This window comes from Lontra canadensis, unplaced genomic scaffold, assembly GCF_010015895.1.
Source record: "Lontra canadensis isolate GAN:19392208 unplaced genomic scaffold, GSC_riverotter_1.0 scaffold137, whole genome shotgun sequence".
Taxonomy (NCBI): domain Eukaryota; kingdom Metazoa; phylum Chordata; class Mammalia; order Carnivora; family Mustelidae; genus Lontra; species Lontra canadensis.
In genome coordinates this window covers 3,193,527-3,209,235 of record NW_022631131.1, presented here as the reverse complement: position 1 = coordinate 3,209,235, position 15,709 = coordinate 3,193,527, and the positions used below count along the sequence as shown (strand labels likewise).

Sequence of the window (15,709 nt, the reverse complement as noted above, 5' to 3'; positions counted from 1 at the left end):
GGTCCAGTGGGTTGGGCATCTGACTCTTGGTTTTGGCTCAGGTCTCAGGGTCCAGGGATCAAGCCCCGCATTGGGCTCCATGCTCAGCAGGGAGTCTTTTTGAAGATTCTGTCCCTTTGTCCCTCCGCCTGACTCACATGGGTACATGCTTTCTAAAATAAATAAATAAATCTTTAAAAAAAAGAAAAAAATGGAAAAAAAAAAAAAAAGAGAGACGCATACTCTACCAACTGAGCCAGTCAGGTGCCCCTCTATGGCTTCTCTAAAAAGGTCTGAACAAAATTAATCCTTGGTATAAAAAACATCAGAAGAGGGATTACAATCTCTGAATAGGATGATGACAAAGAATGAGCACAAGGAAACCTTTTAGAATGATGGGATATCCTGTATCTTTACAGGGGCATTAGTTATTTGGGGTATGCACTTGTCTAAGTTCCTCAATGGTTTAAGTAACACAACTTATTGAATGCTATAACAGATTTTTGTATTTACTAGAGGAAGGCAGGCAGGAAAGCCTGGAGAAGCTGTCCAGAAGGCAAGCCTTTCTCACAAGCAGCAGCTATAGCACTGGGGGAGTCTAGAAGTCTGAAAAGATGTACAAGGATGAAAGTGGCTTCCACCTCACCCAGTGACAGTGGCGACCTCAAGAAGTCACTACGTGATAGCAACCCACGCCAGGGTTTGCCTCGAATATCCCTGGCGCCAAACTGAAAGGATGAATATGTAAGGAGCTTGGTTAAGGCACTTGGTCTTCCGTGATAATTTTTCTGCAAAGAGCTCAGGACAAGGACAGATGCTTTGTATCACAGCCATCTTTTTCTACCAACACCAGGAGAGAAGAGATGAGTAGCTGATTTGAGGTGTGTGCGTGTGTGTGTGGGGGGGGTTAATAAAGATTTTAAGGGAGAGAGAGGATCTTAAGCAAGCTCCATGCCCAGCATGGAGCCCAATGCAGGGTTTCATCTCATGACCCAGAAATCATGACCTGAGCAGAAACCAAGAGCCAGACTCTCAAATGACTGGGCCACCCAGGTGCCCCTGATTGGAGGGTTTGTATAGAAATCTAGTTTTAAAAACATTAATTAAATGAGAAACTGCCATCAAAACAAAGAATGTTATGGGGCACCTGGGTGGCTCAGTGGGTTAAAGCCTCTGCCTTCGGCTTGGGTCATGATCCCAGGGTCCTGGGATCGAGCCCCGCATCGGGCTCTCTGCTCGGCGGGGAGCCTGCTTCCTCCTCTCTCTCTCTGCCTGCCTCTCTGCCTGCTTGTGATCTCTGTCAAATAAATAAATAAAATCTTAAAAAAAAAAAAAAGAATGTTATAATCTAAATGGAAAGGGTGAGGTTCTTTTTTTTTTTTTTTTTAAGATTTTATTTAAGAAGGAGAGTGAGAAAGAAAGAAAGAGAAAATGAGCAGGGAGAAGGGAGAGGGAGAAGTTGACTCTCTGCTGAGCAGAGAGCCTGATGTGGGGCTCACTCCCAGGACCCTGGGATCATGACCTGAGCCAAAGGCAGCGGCTTAACTGAGCCACCCAGGTGTCCCACAAACTAGTCCTGGGCTACAAATGGGGGAAAATGTACAGGAAAGAACTTGACTTTTTCTATCAAGTTGCTGCTAGGACAGATGCCTGGTGTTTCACCTCATTAACTCAGATGCTAAGTAACAACCGTCTTTCCTCAGAAAGGCTTCTGCACATCTCTTGTTTTCCCCATCCACTTTGCCCATTTCAAGGAGGCAACAGAGTATAGTGGCTGAAAAGCAGACTTTTGATTTTGAGACTGAACCCAGGTGATATCTTGGTGCCTCAGTTTTTCACCTGTGAAGGGGGGAGAATAACAGTATCTACCCTTGAAAGTTCTGTATTAAGTACATTAAAAAAGTTAAGAGTTAAGAACAGGGTACAGTACATGGTCAGCGCTCAGTAAAAGTTGGCTGATGATGAAGATATTCCCGCTTCATCTGGTTCACATAAGCATAATGTTAGGAAGCAAAAGATGGCGAATTAGGACAGACCCAGATGCATACTGATCTCTAGATTGTTAATGTTTGGTCTTAGACATCTTGTTGCTATAAAACATGCCATAAATGAGTTTTGATGTAAGACTTCTTTAAGACCGGTGAGAGAGGCTCAGATGAAGCAGAGGTAACATTACAATGAACTCCAGGATAAACAACCAGTAACATGTCCTTTCCTTCCCATAGCCAACCCTGAATATGTCATCAGCCAACTCACTTGGTTTGTAGCTGGTGCTTAGAAACATTAGAAAACCCAGGGTTTCATCACCCAAACACAACCCTCGTGCTGTTGTAGCTTAGTTCCTTCCAGCCCTGGAGTGACAGTTCTGTGTTATTTCAAACTTGGGGCTCCTTTTTTATTTTTTATTTTTATTAAAAATATATTTTTTTAAGATTTTATTTATTTATTTATTTGACAGAGATTACAAGTAGGCAGAGAGGCAGGCAGAGAGAGAGGAGGAAGCAGGCTCCCTGCTGAGCAGAGAGCCCGCTGTGGGGCTCGATCCCAGGACTCTGAGATCATGACCTGAGCCCAAGGCAGAGGCTTTAACACATTGAGCAACCCAGGCGCCCCTGGGGCTCTTTTTTCAGAGCAGAGCATCATAATATGAAGATTCACACAATTGACTTGACAGATCCTCTAGACTTTTACAAAGAACAACTTGTGCATTTAACTCACTTCTTCTTCTTCTTCTTTTTTAGGATTTTATTTATTTATTTGACAGAGAAAGACACAGTGAGAGAGGGAACAGAAGCAGGGGGAGCGGGAGAGGGAGAAGCAGGCTTCCTGCAGAGCAAGGAGCCTGATGCGGGGCTCGAGCCCAGGATACTGGGATCATGACCTGAGCTGAAGGCAGACAGCTTAACAACTGAGCCACCCAGGCGCCCCTAACTTGCCTTTTTTTGTAAGCTTGTATTTAGAACCATTGCCTTGGGAAGTTTTCCTTTAAGTGAAACTGCTGAGCCAAACTACTCGGAATTTAAGTCCTTCCATTCACTTGCCTTTTACTGGGTGTTTATGCAGTGCCTGGCACCTGTGCTTAGATAGAGAACAGAAAACAAACAAAATGTGGTCTTGGTCCTTGTCCTCAAGGAGTTCACAGACGGAGGGGAAAGTATATTGGTGATACCAATTTATAGTTCCTAATAAATTCCCTAAGGAAGAGTTCCCATTTTACCACACCGACCCCATTAAGATTCCAAGAGGCAAACCGAACAAAATCTGGGTTTATTAATAGGTAGAAAATGAAATCTTGCTTGGGTCTGAATTAATGTTTACTCATTAGCGGTGCCTCCCTTTCATGAATCACTTTATGGTGTTGCTCAGATTTTACCGGGATGCTGGTCTAGTTCACATCTACTCGCAGGTTTTCTTTACCGAGCAAAGACATGAGCCAACCATCCATGTGCCCTGCTGGGCTACTTCCCAGTTCCCGTTTAGTCTGTTTTCCCACACTCGGATTGACTTCCACTAACTCATACTTGGAGCTACGCCATTTGGCCTATACTGAGAGATTTCAGAAGAAAGGACTCAGTGAAACCTACTGCTTTATTTGCTGAAAGGAGGTTGAAAATAACATAGGTTATATTAGTTTCCTCTTTACAAAAGCCCACAAAAGAAATGTTTTCTGGTATCAGTACCAGAAAAATTATGCATCTCCCAACAGTGGACTTATTTTTATATTATGACCACAGTGAATCATGGAACTCATTATGTCTTCTTTATGTCAGTTCCTAGAAAGGGTAAAGTCAACTAACTACAGCTCACCACTAGCGAATGCAAGCACTTTAAAAGCACACACTTCTGTATACTTAACTTCATTCCTGGCTTTATCTTATCTCCCTTCCTTTCTTTTTTCCCTGTTTCATTTTTCTTATCCACTTATTTAGAAAATTGAAACCAGTTATTAACATTATGAAGTATAAAAATGTGTATCTAGTTTGAAAAAAACTGGAAGGTTCAAAAGGGTATAAAACAGAAAGTACGAAGTCCCACCAAACACCGCATTAGAACACAAAGAAAGAAACAACACGGTCTGGCTTTTAAGGAGCAAACAACCTAGCCGGCAAAAACCAAGCAAACACACAATTATCAACAGGCGTGTTAAGTGCTCAGAAAGAGAGAATGTGCTGTGGACACATACAGGAAGGGCATCGAATTCAGACTGAAGGGCTCTGTGGGATACTTCTGGGAGAAGCGATACAGAGTCCAGAGGGAAGAGCAGTCTAACATAGAAAGAGGCAAAGGTAGCCCAAGGGATGGGAAAGGCCTTAAATACTGAGCTGAGGAGTTAACACTTGATCCTGAAGACTATGAGAGCCCACTGCAGAATTTTAAATGGGATTTAAATGACATAACCAGACTTGAATTTCAGAAAGAACGGGCTTCGAGGGTGTGCAGAACAGACTGATTGGGGTAACAAAATGAACCAGCAACTCTAGCTATGTGGTCAGAAGTGATAAGGGCTGGAGTGATTTAATACATTAAAAAAAATATGTAAGAATGCTACGATTTTTTTTTGCCAAACTCAATAGATTTAACCTCTTGAATTCAGATTTCTATAAGTATTTCATATCACCAAATAAACATAATTTATCTCTTCCTTTCAAATATTTATACTTTATTTCTTATTATACTGGCCAGAACTGTATTTTTTAAAAAATAATTACCTAAACTGTATGATTTTAGGTTATAAATTGAAAAATAGTCCAAGGGAACAAAATAGAGATTTTGGAAATGATTTAAACTCTTTAAGAACTTAATATTACAAATCAGAAGCAAAATAACAATGGTGAGAAGATCTGCTGTTGAAGGCATGTTGTTGGGAGAGCTGGTATCCACCTGCCTATCAGCACAGTGCAGGAAGGACTGCTTCCTACCCCATGACTGCGGGCCCGCTCAGATGGGTCACACACTTACATGTGGGGGCGGGGGGAGAAAGAAAAGAAGAAAATGGAATAGCATATTTATTCCAGCTGTGGAAGAAAGATAAATTTCTGACTATTGTGAAATAAAGGATATTATCAGAGACAAACTGAATAGGCATGAATATATAAAAATAAAATAGTTTTGCCCAATGAAATGGAAAACGAAGGGAAAATAGAAGATGACAAAAATAACAGATATAAACTTGCCAGTCTACATCTGTGTGTATATATAAATCTATTACAAATATGAAATATGTAAGGTCAATAACATATTTCACCGAATAGATGGTCAAATAGTCAAAACAGATATATGATCAATTTACACATAAAGAAAATAGAGTAAATTATCATTAGGAATACTGCACAACCTCTACAAAATGAACGAAATATAAAAACACCTACGGGGGGGGGTGCCTGGCTGGCTCAGTCAGTAGAGTGTGACTCTTGATCTCAGGGTTTTAAGTTCAAGCCCCACAATGGGTGTAGAGATTACTTAAAAATAAAGTCTTTAAAAACAAAACAGAACACCTTTAGGGACTCACTATGCACTTGCTAAATGAAGTAGCAGACAAACAAAGCTGGAACACAGTATAAAGAAAAGTATACTTCTATGTTGTTGGAAGCACTGCCCACTAGCCCAAACTCTCTAGAAAGCCATACAATAATATATATACAAACACAAGTGCGTGTGCAAACACACATTCTGACCTTTTAAGTTCACTTGGAGGAACTATATCCCTGGAAGGGTAAATAATCATTTGCTTAATGATAATCAGAATGGAACCATTCATAACAGGAAAAAGTGGAAATAATCCAAGGGCCTATGAAAGTAAAAAGACTAAATGAACCACAGGACGGCAGCGAGATGTGTTGCCCAGCGTTTTAAAAGCACACACATGGGGCCATAGGGAACTAGAGGAGCAAGCAGGGGAACACACAGCGACACTCTGCAAAATGAGGGTCTGTGTATGTGACAGGTGCGGATGGAGGGATGCTGGCAGGGCTCCCAGCTGGCTCCGGCAGGAGAGCGTGCGACTCTTGATCTCGGGGGTGTAAGTCTGAGCCCCATGTTGGGTGGAGAGGTTATTTATTAAATAAATAAAATTTGAAAAAAAGGAAGCAGCCCCAGGATGTTGCCAGAGCGAATGTTTTCCTATGCTCTGGATTTATGTGGGCACTGCCAGCCCAGGGGCTGTCGAGAAGCCGAGCTGGGGCCTTCGGCTAACTGTACACTGATCTCCTTCCTTGAATGTCCCACAATCCAGGAGGCGCCTCACCTTCACCCTGCAGAAGGTGCTGCCACAGGGGCGTACACGTCACTTTACTGCTGAGGTTTCTGGCAAGGAAAGCAAGTGCTGAGCACTGAGCGGCCTTACCGTGAGCGTGGCCAGGGACATGAAGCCAATGAGGTTATTCCATACTTTATCGATGTCCTTCAGCAGCTGCTGGAGTTTCTCACTGCACACTGCGGTGGCCTTTATGCCCAGCTCCACGCGCTTGGTCACCCTGTACACCTCAACGACACCTGGAGGGTGAGAGCGCGGGGTGAGGGCGGGGAGTGCAGAGGGTCGCACTACCACCTGCTGGTGTCTTTGTGGGAAACACGGACTGTATCTGCACAGAAGTGAACGGACTACTCCTTGGGACCAGTCTACACAGTGTTGCAGTGTAACTTCCTGGTAAGAGCACGGATCACAGCTACAATATATGGGTTCAAATCCCAGCTCTGCACTTCCTAGCTGTGTCACTCTGGGCAAGTCACATAACCTCTCTGGACCTCACTTTCTTCATCTGTAAAATGGGGATAAAACCACTTCCCCAAGGAGGAATGCATGGGTTAATACTGTAAAAGGCTTAGAGCAGTGCCTGCAGAAAAAGAGACACTATGCAAGTATTAGCTCATTTTTCCTGGCTTCTTTATAAGTTCATCTGTTTAAGTTTGGAAAATTCCATTAAACTGGGATTAAACATTCAATGTTTCCCATTTAAAATGGGAACATCAAAAGCCTAAAAGAATCTGATTGTCAATATCATCACAAAGTAATTAAGAAATATCTCACTTCTCTGAATGCCCAATGATTTACAAACTCTGTGGCTTCATTCATCTTTTATATCTACTTAGCAGAACAGCGCATGCGCTTCTCCTGTGGTCTCTGAATTGTGGCTGAATTCTTACAGCCTGGATGAAAGGTGCCAAGCATCTTCACTTTCTAAGGACAGCCACCAGACACTTTCCTCCGAGCCTCTAGAAGAGAGGACTGGAGGAATTCCAGGTGGTCCTCAGATTAGGGCATCATCAGCGGGGGTACAGAGCTCTGCTTTTCCTCTTCCTTCCCCAGAAGAAGGGCAGGAAGGTGCCAGGGTGGGGTGGGGGCACAGTTCTGAGAAAGGGAGGCCAGGGAAGACCTTACTCAGAAGGTGACACCTGAGCAGAGATCTGAGAACAACTAGGGTCCAAGACCAGTGGCTCTGGACACGGGCCAAGTGTAAACTTCAGGAGGAGAGCAATACTGAACTGGACAGAGGCTGGGGTCCCAAGCTGGACAGAGACATTTAATAGCTGAAGACAGGCAGAAAGGTAAGGAATCTGTGATGTCATTAAGGGGGCAGAGAGGAAGAACCGCAGAGCATGGTCAAGGTAAGGCATTAATTGGGGGCCCAAGAATTTCGCTGCGATCAAGAGTTGGATGCTTTACCGACGGAGCCACTTAGGCGCCCCCGCAAGGGTTTCATGCTAATGCCTCATCTGGGTCAGATTCTTTGATAAACCAGTAACACAGACCCAATTTTACACTGTGATGTGTGTAAGGACTGAGAAACTTTGCCATAGGTACCTTAAGTTGAACAGCTGTTTCTGTAACTCAAGCATCTTACCTAGAAAGTCATATGTAGCTTGAAAGATCTACATTAAAACACTTAACATAAGGGAAAACTGAAGTTCAAGATTTTGAATAAGTAAAACACAGAAGAACATACCTAATAAATACTCCATGCCTTGAGCTGACTGGATTACTTCTGTGCACACACAACTACTACTGATTCCATTTAAAGTATCATTTGCCTTCTTAATGACCTATAAGAAACAAAATCACACCACCTCATATAATGGAGAATAGTCACCACAAATCAGTTTTCTATTAGTAGAAAACCCAACAGAGAAGCCAGTGGGTTGAAAAAGCATGATGGGCTGATAGATGTATATGACTCCACAGACCCAAATCTGAGAACTTAATTTTAACCTTAAAGAAACAATTTTCCGTTTCTTTGGAAAAGAGAGAGGTTCTTAAGTTTAAAATGCTATTTTAATTTAGGCAGCATTAATGATATCATTTTGCTATTCTTTTAAACAGAGTGACAGGTGAGGGCACAAGTGACAAATGAGCCAGTGTTTGCTATCGTAAACGTGAAAGAAGCCTCCCTTAGGATGTGTGACTTTCCATAGAGCTTCCCTTTGCATAAGGCCATCGAGGGAGGGCTCTCCTCAGGTTTTCCTCTGTCCTTTCAAATGAACCACAGAAAGAAGGCAAAATGGCACAAGACAGCACTTACATGCATGTGAACACCATAAAAATGACATACTCACATCTAGGGCACTCCCCAGACATCTCTGCCATTCATATGCGTATCTCTCATTCTCCTGTGAAATTTTAACAAGAACTGGTTAAACCGGGAAGCCTGGAATCCTCTGTGATTTCTGTCCATTTAAAGAGCACTGGAAGACCTTCCTTTTTATTAAAACCACTCTACTTCAAGCACAGTTTATCTTTTGAAACCACTAATGACTATTCAAAATTACTGATATGTGTAACTTCTGAGCCCCGGACTTGCGAATCTGAGAGGTATGTTTTGTAGCAGCTTCCCTCTATAAATGTTGCCTCATTTGTTCTAGTAATAGTGGAAACTGCTTCAAAGGTGCTAACCACCCAGATGTCTTGTACAAGAGCAAACAGTAACCCACCGGCAGCCCCACCGCTAGGCCGCTATGCACCGGTATGAACGACAAGGAGGGGCAGGGCGGAGAGTTAAGAGCATTGGCTATAGGAGAAAGCGTGGGACTAAGAGGCAGCCAACAAAGATCCAGAAAGTTCCCCCCCGCCTCTATTTTGATGTTTTAACATTCGCTAAGTCCAAAATGATAAATTCCAAGTGCCCAAAGAAAAGTTCCTTCAAACACTTCCCTCCTTGTGAAGTCTCATGAATCATTTCAATTTTAGGGTCGCTGAAAACTTTCAGCAGATGTTGCACTTGCGAAGTATTTTTATCCAGGGCTAATGCTGCCGTTCTCTCCCTCTAATTAAATATTTTATGTCTGGTTCCTTGTGACCTTCTGCCCTCACTTCCCCACAAGCATTTTTTCTTGAGGCCCTCAGTGCCTGACTGGTCTTAGACATGCCCCCCTGGAGGAAACTCGCCGACTCACCTCCACCTCTCCTGTCAGATCTTTGTACTTGTCACGGATGACAGGCAGGGCCGGCTTCTCACTCAGAGTGTTGGAGCGGTCTCTGAAAGGCTGCTCCAGAGCCGGAGAAGGAGAAGAACGGCTTATTTCTTTATCGCCAAGGCTCAAACTCCTTTTGTGTGATCCTGGAAAAGTGGACAGCACAGTCAAAGGCTCTCAGTACTCAGCTTAATTCAAGCCAAGGTTTTTCCTTGCTACAAGACCCTTTTCTTTAGATGCTTATGTCACAAAGCATTCAGAAACACAGTCCTCGTTCATTCTTCTCTGGCAAGCTATCCAGGTGTATCTCGGAGACAGTGTGTGTTTGGCTCCAGACCATGTCAATAAAGCAAGTATTGCAATAAAGAGAGTCAAATGAATTTTTTTTCGGTTTCCCAGTGCATGTAACAGTGATGTTTACCCTACATTGCCATCTGGTAAGTGTGCAATAAATAGCATTTTAAAGATCAGTGCATAAGAATTGGGTTCTTTTCCAGTCATTAGTCATGGGTTTGCACCGAGCTCCTCCCTACTCCCAATCCAACAGAAATCAATGATACCTTCAGTCAGGATGGGCTTAAGTAGAAGTAGAAGGGGCACGCTTAAATGCCTTCGGAGAGCAGGCAGGTCAAGTAAATGACTGAAGTAGGTCAGCCAGAGACAAGAGGTGGTGGGCCTGTGACACTGGGCCAGCACGTCCCATCTGTCAAGAGTGCTGCTCAGTGCTACTCAGCGCACCGGATTGTCAGATGGGGAGATACAGGCCTAGTAGTGCCAGATAGGACAACTTTTCAAGAAAAGCTAGAAATCCAGATTGTGAAATCTCACGATTCTTATCTACTGGCAACTGTTCCACCCATTAAAAAAACATTCTGTGCGGACCAATCAAAACAGGTCTGCAGACCAGATGCAGATCCATGGCTACCACGTTGCAGTCTCTGAACTAAAAAATACAGTCCACAGCCAGGAAGTAAGAGTGGAGCTAACTTGCCCACAAGTGGATCACATACATTTCCCTGGCTTTTTTTTTTTTTTTTAAGATTTTTATTTATTTATTGGACAGACAGAGATCACAAGTATGCAGAGAGAGAGGGAGAAGCAGACTCCCTGCCGAGCAGAGAGCCTGATGTGGGGCTCGATCCTAGGACCCTGGAATCATGACCCGAGCTGAAGGCAGAGGCCCAACCAACTGAGTCACCCAGGTTCCCCTGCCCTGGCTCTTTGAACACAGCTCCCCTCTAGCCAACATGCTAATGAACAAGAGACTCTGTGCTATGTTTGTTGTTAGCCCCAAAAGCAATTATCTGAGGGACACTGGCTTGACTTCAGTCTTGTTGCAAACCTTTTTTATAGCTATCATTGACCCTGACTTCAGAGGCTGCAAAATCTACTTTCCCCTAAACCAGAGACCAACTTTTTATTTGTATGAAAGAACATCTATCGCCTAGTGTAAGAAAACACCACAGTACAATGATGGCCACTGAAAGCTACTCACCTTGAACTGAGAGGTCAAAGGTCGCCAGCTCACTTTTGATCATTTCTTCACTAGATTTCATTTTGCTCTGTGAATTGGCCACCAAAAAGTCAAATTTGCTGATTTTGGGCTTTTCACTTTGAAACTCTCCAAAGTCATCTGAACACTCTTTGGGGGTGTCGTGAGAAGTGCTGCTGGAAGCTGGGCTTGGGCAGGTGGCTTCTTGGCTCCGTTCCGCTGTTGGCAAGTCCTGTCTTGTGAAATCTTTATAGTCCCCGCTTTCATACTCCTTTTGGTCACTGGCCTGAGGAATGACATCTTTAAAACTGGCAAAAGCTGGGAAAGCGGTCTCTGGAAGAGCATCTTCACTTGCGAAGGTTGTTACTTTGGAAAGAGAGGTCATGGTGAGGTTTTCGGAACTGCCAAATGATGTCTCTTTCTTTTGAAGAACTGAGGCAGCTGAGGAGGACCCGCTTCCTGCTGAGAGGACAAATGGAGAGAGTTTTCTGCCCTGAGACGCATCATCCCTGTCTGACCAGTCATAGCTCGTAAGTGCGCTCACTGCAAAATTGCTACTGTAGGTTCCAAAAGCAGCATATTTTAAGTCCTCTATATCTGAAAGGGAAATAAGACCCCACAATTAGAGGCAAGCTCATGATTTAGGTAAAATGCCCTAAACTCTGCAGAAGTAAAATGTCTAGCATATTTGATTAGTTTTATGTTATGTTGGTGTTAACTAAATTTAGAGCTTGTACTAAAATTAAAGGAATTGGGCTGTAAGATCTGATCTTTAAAAACCCACATTAGCTTTGAGCTGGCATTTATATTTAGTTACAAAGAGGTTTATTTGTTTGTTTTTTTGCATGTAAAGATTACTATAAAAAGACAGGAGTATCATCTACCAATGTATGATATGGTTCGGGTCACTTAATAAACTGTTCACTTATAACTTTAAAATGTACTTACAATACTCCCTGCCTAAAACCAGGCCCTTTCATCTTGACTTGGTTGGGAAATGTTCCTTTAACACATGGACGTTATGAAATGTACATGACAAACTACTTGAAAACTGACAATTTCTCAAAAGTAAAGTAAGGCAAAAATAATGTTACCTAACTTTTAACCAGTTCTTAGGAGTCTCTGTCTCAGGCAAGATCAAAGGTAAGATTTTAATGAAGCAGTTACTTACCTAATTGTTATTGTCAATATGGACGCCACACTGCTGTGATGGAGTATGAGGGGGAAAAAATTAATCTAATCTACTTTAGCCTCTAAAAAAATAGAATCAAAGGTCTGGGTCCTGGGTGGGTGCCTGTTTCTCCTTCAACTATGTATCAGCCCCTCATTAAAAAAAAAGAAGAGAAAAGAAACAAGGAAAAGAAAGAAATGCTGGGGCAGAAGACTCATTTTACAAGCATTCTTAATATACATTTAAAAATAATTTAACACGTAGAGAGAGAATATAGGTTTTAAGTAGGCTCCATTGCCCAGTGTGGAGCCCAGTGTGGGGCTGGAGCTCACGACCCTGAGATCAAGACCTGTGCTGATATCAGTTGCCTGACCCTTAACCGACCAAGGCACCCAGGTGGCCCAAGAATGTAGGTTTTTGATTTAGACAGATCGTGGTTCAACTCAATGGTGCCACCTACTGCTTGTGTGACACAACGCAAGTTATTTGACAGTTCTTAGAACCTTGGTTTGCTTCTCTGTAAGCTGAGAAGGCCATGGCCTGGGAAGGGCTGTGGTGTGGCGCTGGAGGTAACACGTGCAAAGGACCCGGCTCAGCGCCTGGTGAGCAACCCGTGAGGGCCGGATTGGCACAGCATCGTTGCCGCCAGCCTCCACCGGACATTTAGTTGCTGCTTTAGGGCCTAAAATGGAATTATTTCGTAGTACAGATGAAATGTCAACTCCTCATTGTAATGGTCCTAACTAGGGGAAGTTTCTTGCTCACTTTCAAAGACCAAAAGCCACAGAGGCTGAAAACCGCTGGTGTGCGGAGCCCCCCCGCCAGCATGCCGGCCGTTCAGTCTGGCCAAGTGTCATCTTAGTCTCGGTGGCCCGGCCGCACAGCCAGGTGCAAGGCTTCCTCTCTCTCACAATGGTAGACATGCTGACAAGGCAAACGCTCCACAGTTCTGGGACCCAGGTTTCCCTAAGTTGATAGGTGACCCACACTAGATCACTGTGTCTTTTGGTTAAGGGATTCCTGACATTTTCACAGCTCTTCGAAGGGTATACTCCAAACCTGTCTCACTTTCTCCTTTAACTCTACTAGCAAAAGGGCACTAAATTAGTAACAGGAGTGGAAAATCCTGGATCACACAAAAGGCAAACCAGCAAAAAGTAGATAACTTCCACAGAAACATGTATGTTAAACCTCTGTGGTGTAAATGGTACTCTTCAAATCTGGCTTGTCAAACAGGAGGGGGCAAAATATTCAGATGAGAAATGTACAGTTTAGAATGATTAAAACAAGGCTTCAGGCAAAATGCTTTTTTGGTGTCTGGCTGCAGTGCTTTGTCCCTCCCAGCAACCCCCCCCCCCCCCCCCCCCCCCCGGCAAAGAATGAAAGGGATCAGGAGGTGCCCTGACTCAGAGAGGGGAACTGCCCTGAGGCAGGTGCCTTTAGGACAGTCGTCTTCAAGGGGTACATGTAAAAAAAAGTCTCACAACCTGAGTATTTGTTATTGTTAGATGCTACGAGAAAGCTTTTTTGGGGAAACTATTATGAACTACTCCAAGAATCTCATTTACTACAAGGGTAGCAATTTTAGCAATCTTCCTAAAGACCAAAGGCAAATTTAATGAAAACTTAAGCTCTAGTTCAAAAACCACAACCCAGTTGTTATGGTAATAAAAAGACCCTTTTGTGCAATTCTGCAGTAAGAAAAAAACAGGGGTTAAAAAAAAAAAAACAACCAGAAATGATTGTATTATAATCAGGTAAAAAGCATTATAAGCAATAAGGGATGACCTTAGCTGAAAAGCTTTTAAATATTCTTATAATACTACAGATCTTCAACAAACCTTACTTTTATTAAAAATGAGAGGCATAGCATTTTGCCTTTTGGAGTAACTCATGGAAATCACCAAATGAAAGATTAAACAAATTTATAATAAAAAAAAAAAGATGAGGGGACGCCTGGGTGGCTCAGTGGGTTAGGCCTCTGCCTTCGGCTCTGGTCATGATCTCAGGGTCCTGGGATCGAGCCCCACATCGGGCTCTCTGCTCAGCCGGGAGGCTGCTTCCTCCTCTCTCTCTGCCTGCCTCTCTGCCTACTTGTGATCTCTGTCTGTCAAATAAATAAATAAAATCTTAAAAAAAAATGAGTAAATATACAAGATATGCCAAAATCCAGCCTCGAGGTTGATTTTAAAATTTTACGTTTGCTTATTCATTGGCTACTAGAGTATAAAAAAAATTTACTGAAGTGCAATGCATCTGAACACAAAAGGAAGTACTAACTGACTTAGGTAAGGAAGATGAGAACACTGTCTTTCTAAATCTTTGCATTTATAAGTAATATAAAAACTGAGTAGTATTTCCTGGAGTGGGGAATATTTAGTAAACCATTTTCTAAGAAAAACATGGTAAATCAGTTCACGGAGGGTAGGTTAAACCAAGAAAAGTTCTCATTTCCCATGTTAACAATTCTACATTTTCTAAGCAGTTAAATTACATGTATTACTGTATGATGGTTTTCAAAACATTAAAGATGCTGTGAGACCTGCAACATCAGTGATAGAAGCCCTGTCTGGAAAAAATGATGTAGAATAACCCACATTTTGTAATCACTGAAGTTTCTATAGATGGGTTTTCCATTCAATAGCTGAATTCTGACAATTGCGGGAGAAATAGGAAAAAGAAAACAGAGAATGGATGCAATAAAATGAAGAGAGAATCACTATTGCATTTCTAGTTCTCCCGAAGAGCTCTGTGGCTGTGCTAGGTTGAACAGCAATTGCACACAGATAATAGGCCAAATTGTGTGCTGTAATACAGGTGTTTGTTGGCAACCAGGAATGTCCTATTACAAAGGCCAGGGGAATGAACTAGGCGAGCTCCTTTCCATCATGGAGCTCAAATCAAGACATGGATTTCTTGCTTACGCTGGCAAGTAACCCTATCAGTCTCTTTCATAACCTCTATTCAAATCCCCCTGGAACAGATGCTGAAGACAAAAACAAGGTATTTCTTGGAACAAAGAATGTGAGCTGCCATTACATGATGCGAAGGCAATACTGATTTCCACGGAAGTTTGCTAAAGCAGTAAGCATATGCCCAGGTGATTAAGTTCCTGGCTTTTGAGAAGGGAGCTTAGACAAAGAAGAAAAGGATACATGCGTAAAGTCTACCATTCTTCAGGGTTTTGTACAGCAATAAAAATGTTCAGGGGACTAAGGAAGAAACCTCTTTTAATTTCCAATACTGATTTAATCCAAACTTCACTTACCAAAGCAAACCACAAAATATTGATACATCTCAACTTCTTTCCACCCCTGACACTATTCTACCTTCACATGCTCTATTAACTATAGAACCTGGGCTGTGGCCTGGAAGTCTCAAACGCTTGGAGAGTTGTTCAAGAAAAGAGAATGAAAGTGACCACACTGTGAGTCTGACAGGCTACAAAATGCTGTGGTCTAACTGCCTTCCAGTGTTCCCTAATCTGTCTAGAAACCTCCCATTCTTCCTTTGTCCTGACTCACAGAAATCTATGGTTTAAATGATACCCACACTATCTATAAGCACCCCCAGATTTCTGCGCCAGTACTTTAAAGTTCAACAGAGAAAATCAGCTGTTCTGGAGATATGTGAAGTCCGAAGAGGCTGGAGGGTCAAGGAAT

The 15,709-nt window shown here is 42.8% G+C and overlaps 1 protein-coding gene across 16 annotated transcripts in view; it reads right to left on the bottom strand.

Moving 5' to 3' along the window:
* Positions 1-15,709, bottom strand: part of SYNRG (synergin gamma) — an 87,100-nt gene that overhangs the window by 12,277 nt on the left and 59,114 nt on the right. For 12 of the 16 annotated variants that reach the window (XM_032843311.1, XM_032843313.1, XM_032843314.1 and 9 more), the window contains 5 exons: positions 10,880-11,473; positions 9,367-9,530; positions 8,530-8,583; positions 7,923-8,019; positions 6,323-6,471 (listed from right to left, as the gene is read on the bottom strand). In XM_032843311.1, the coding sequence (XP_032699202.1) occupies positions 6,323-6,471; positions 7,923-8,019; positions 8,530-8,583; positions 9,367-9,530; positions 10,880-11,473 (1,058 nt within the window). The remainder of the gene's footprint in view (positions 1-6,322; positions 6,472-7,922; positions 8,020-8,529; positions 8,584-9,366; positions 9,531-10,879; positions 11,474-15,709) is intronic. The other 4 variants (XM_032843316.1, XM_032843326.1, XM_032843325.1 and 1 more) reach the window with 2 other exon arrangements.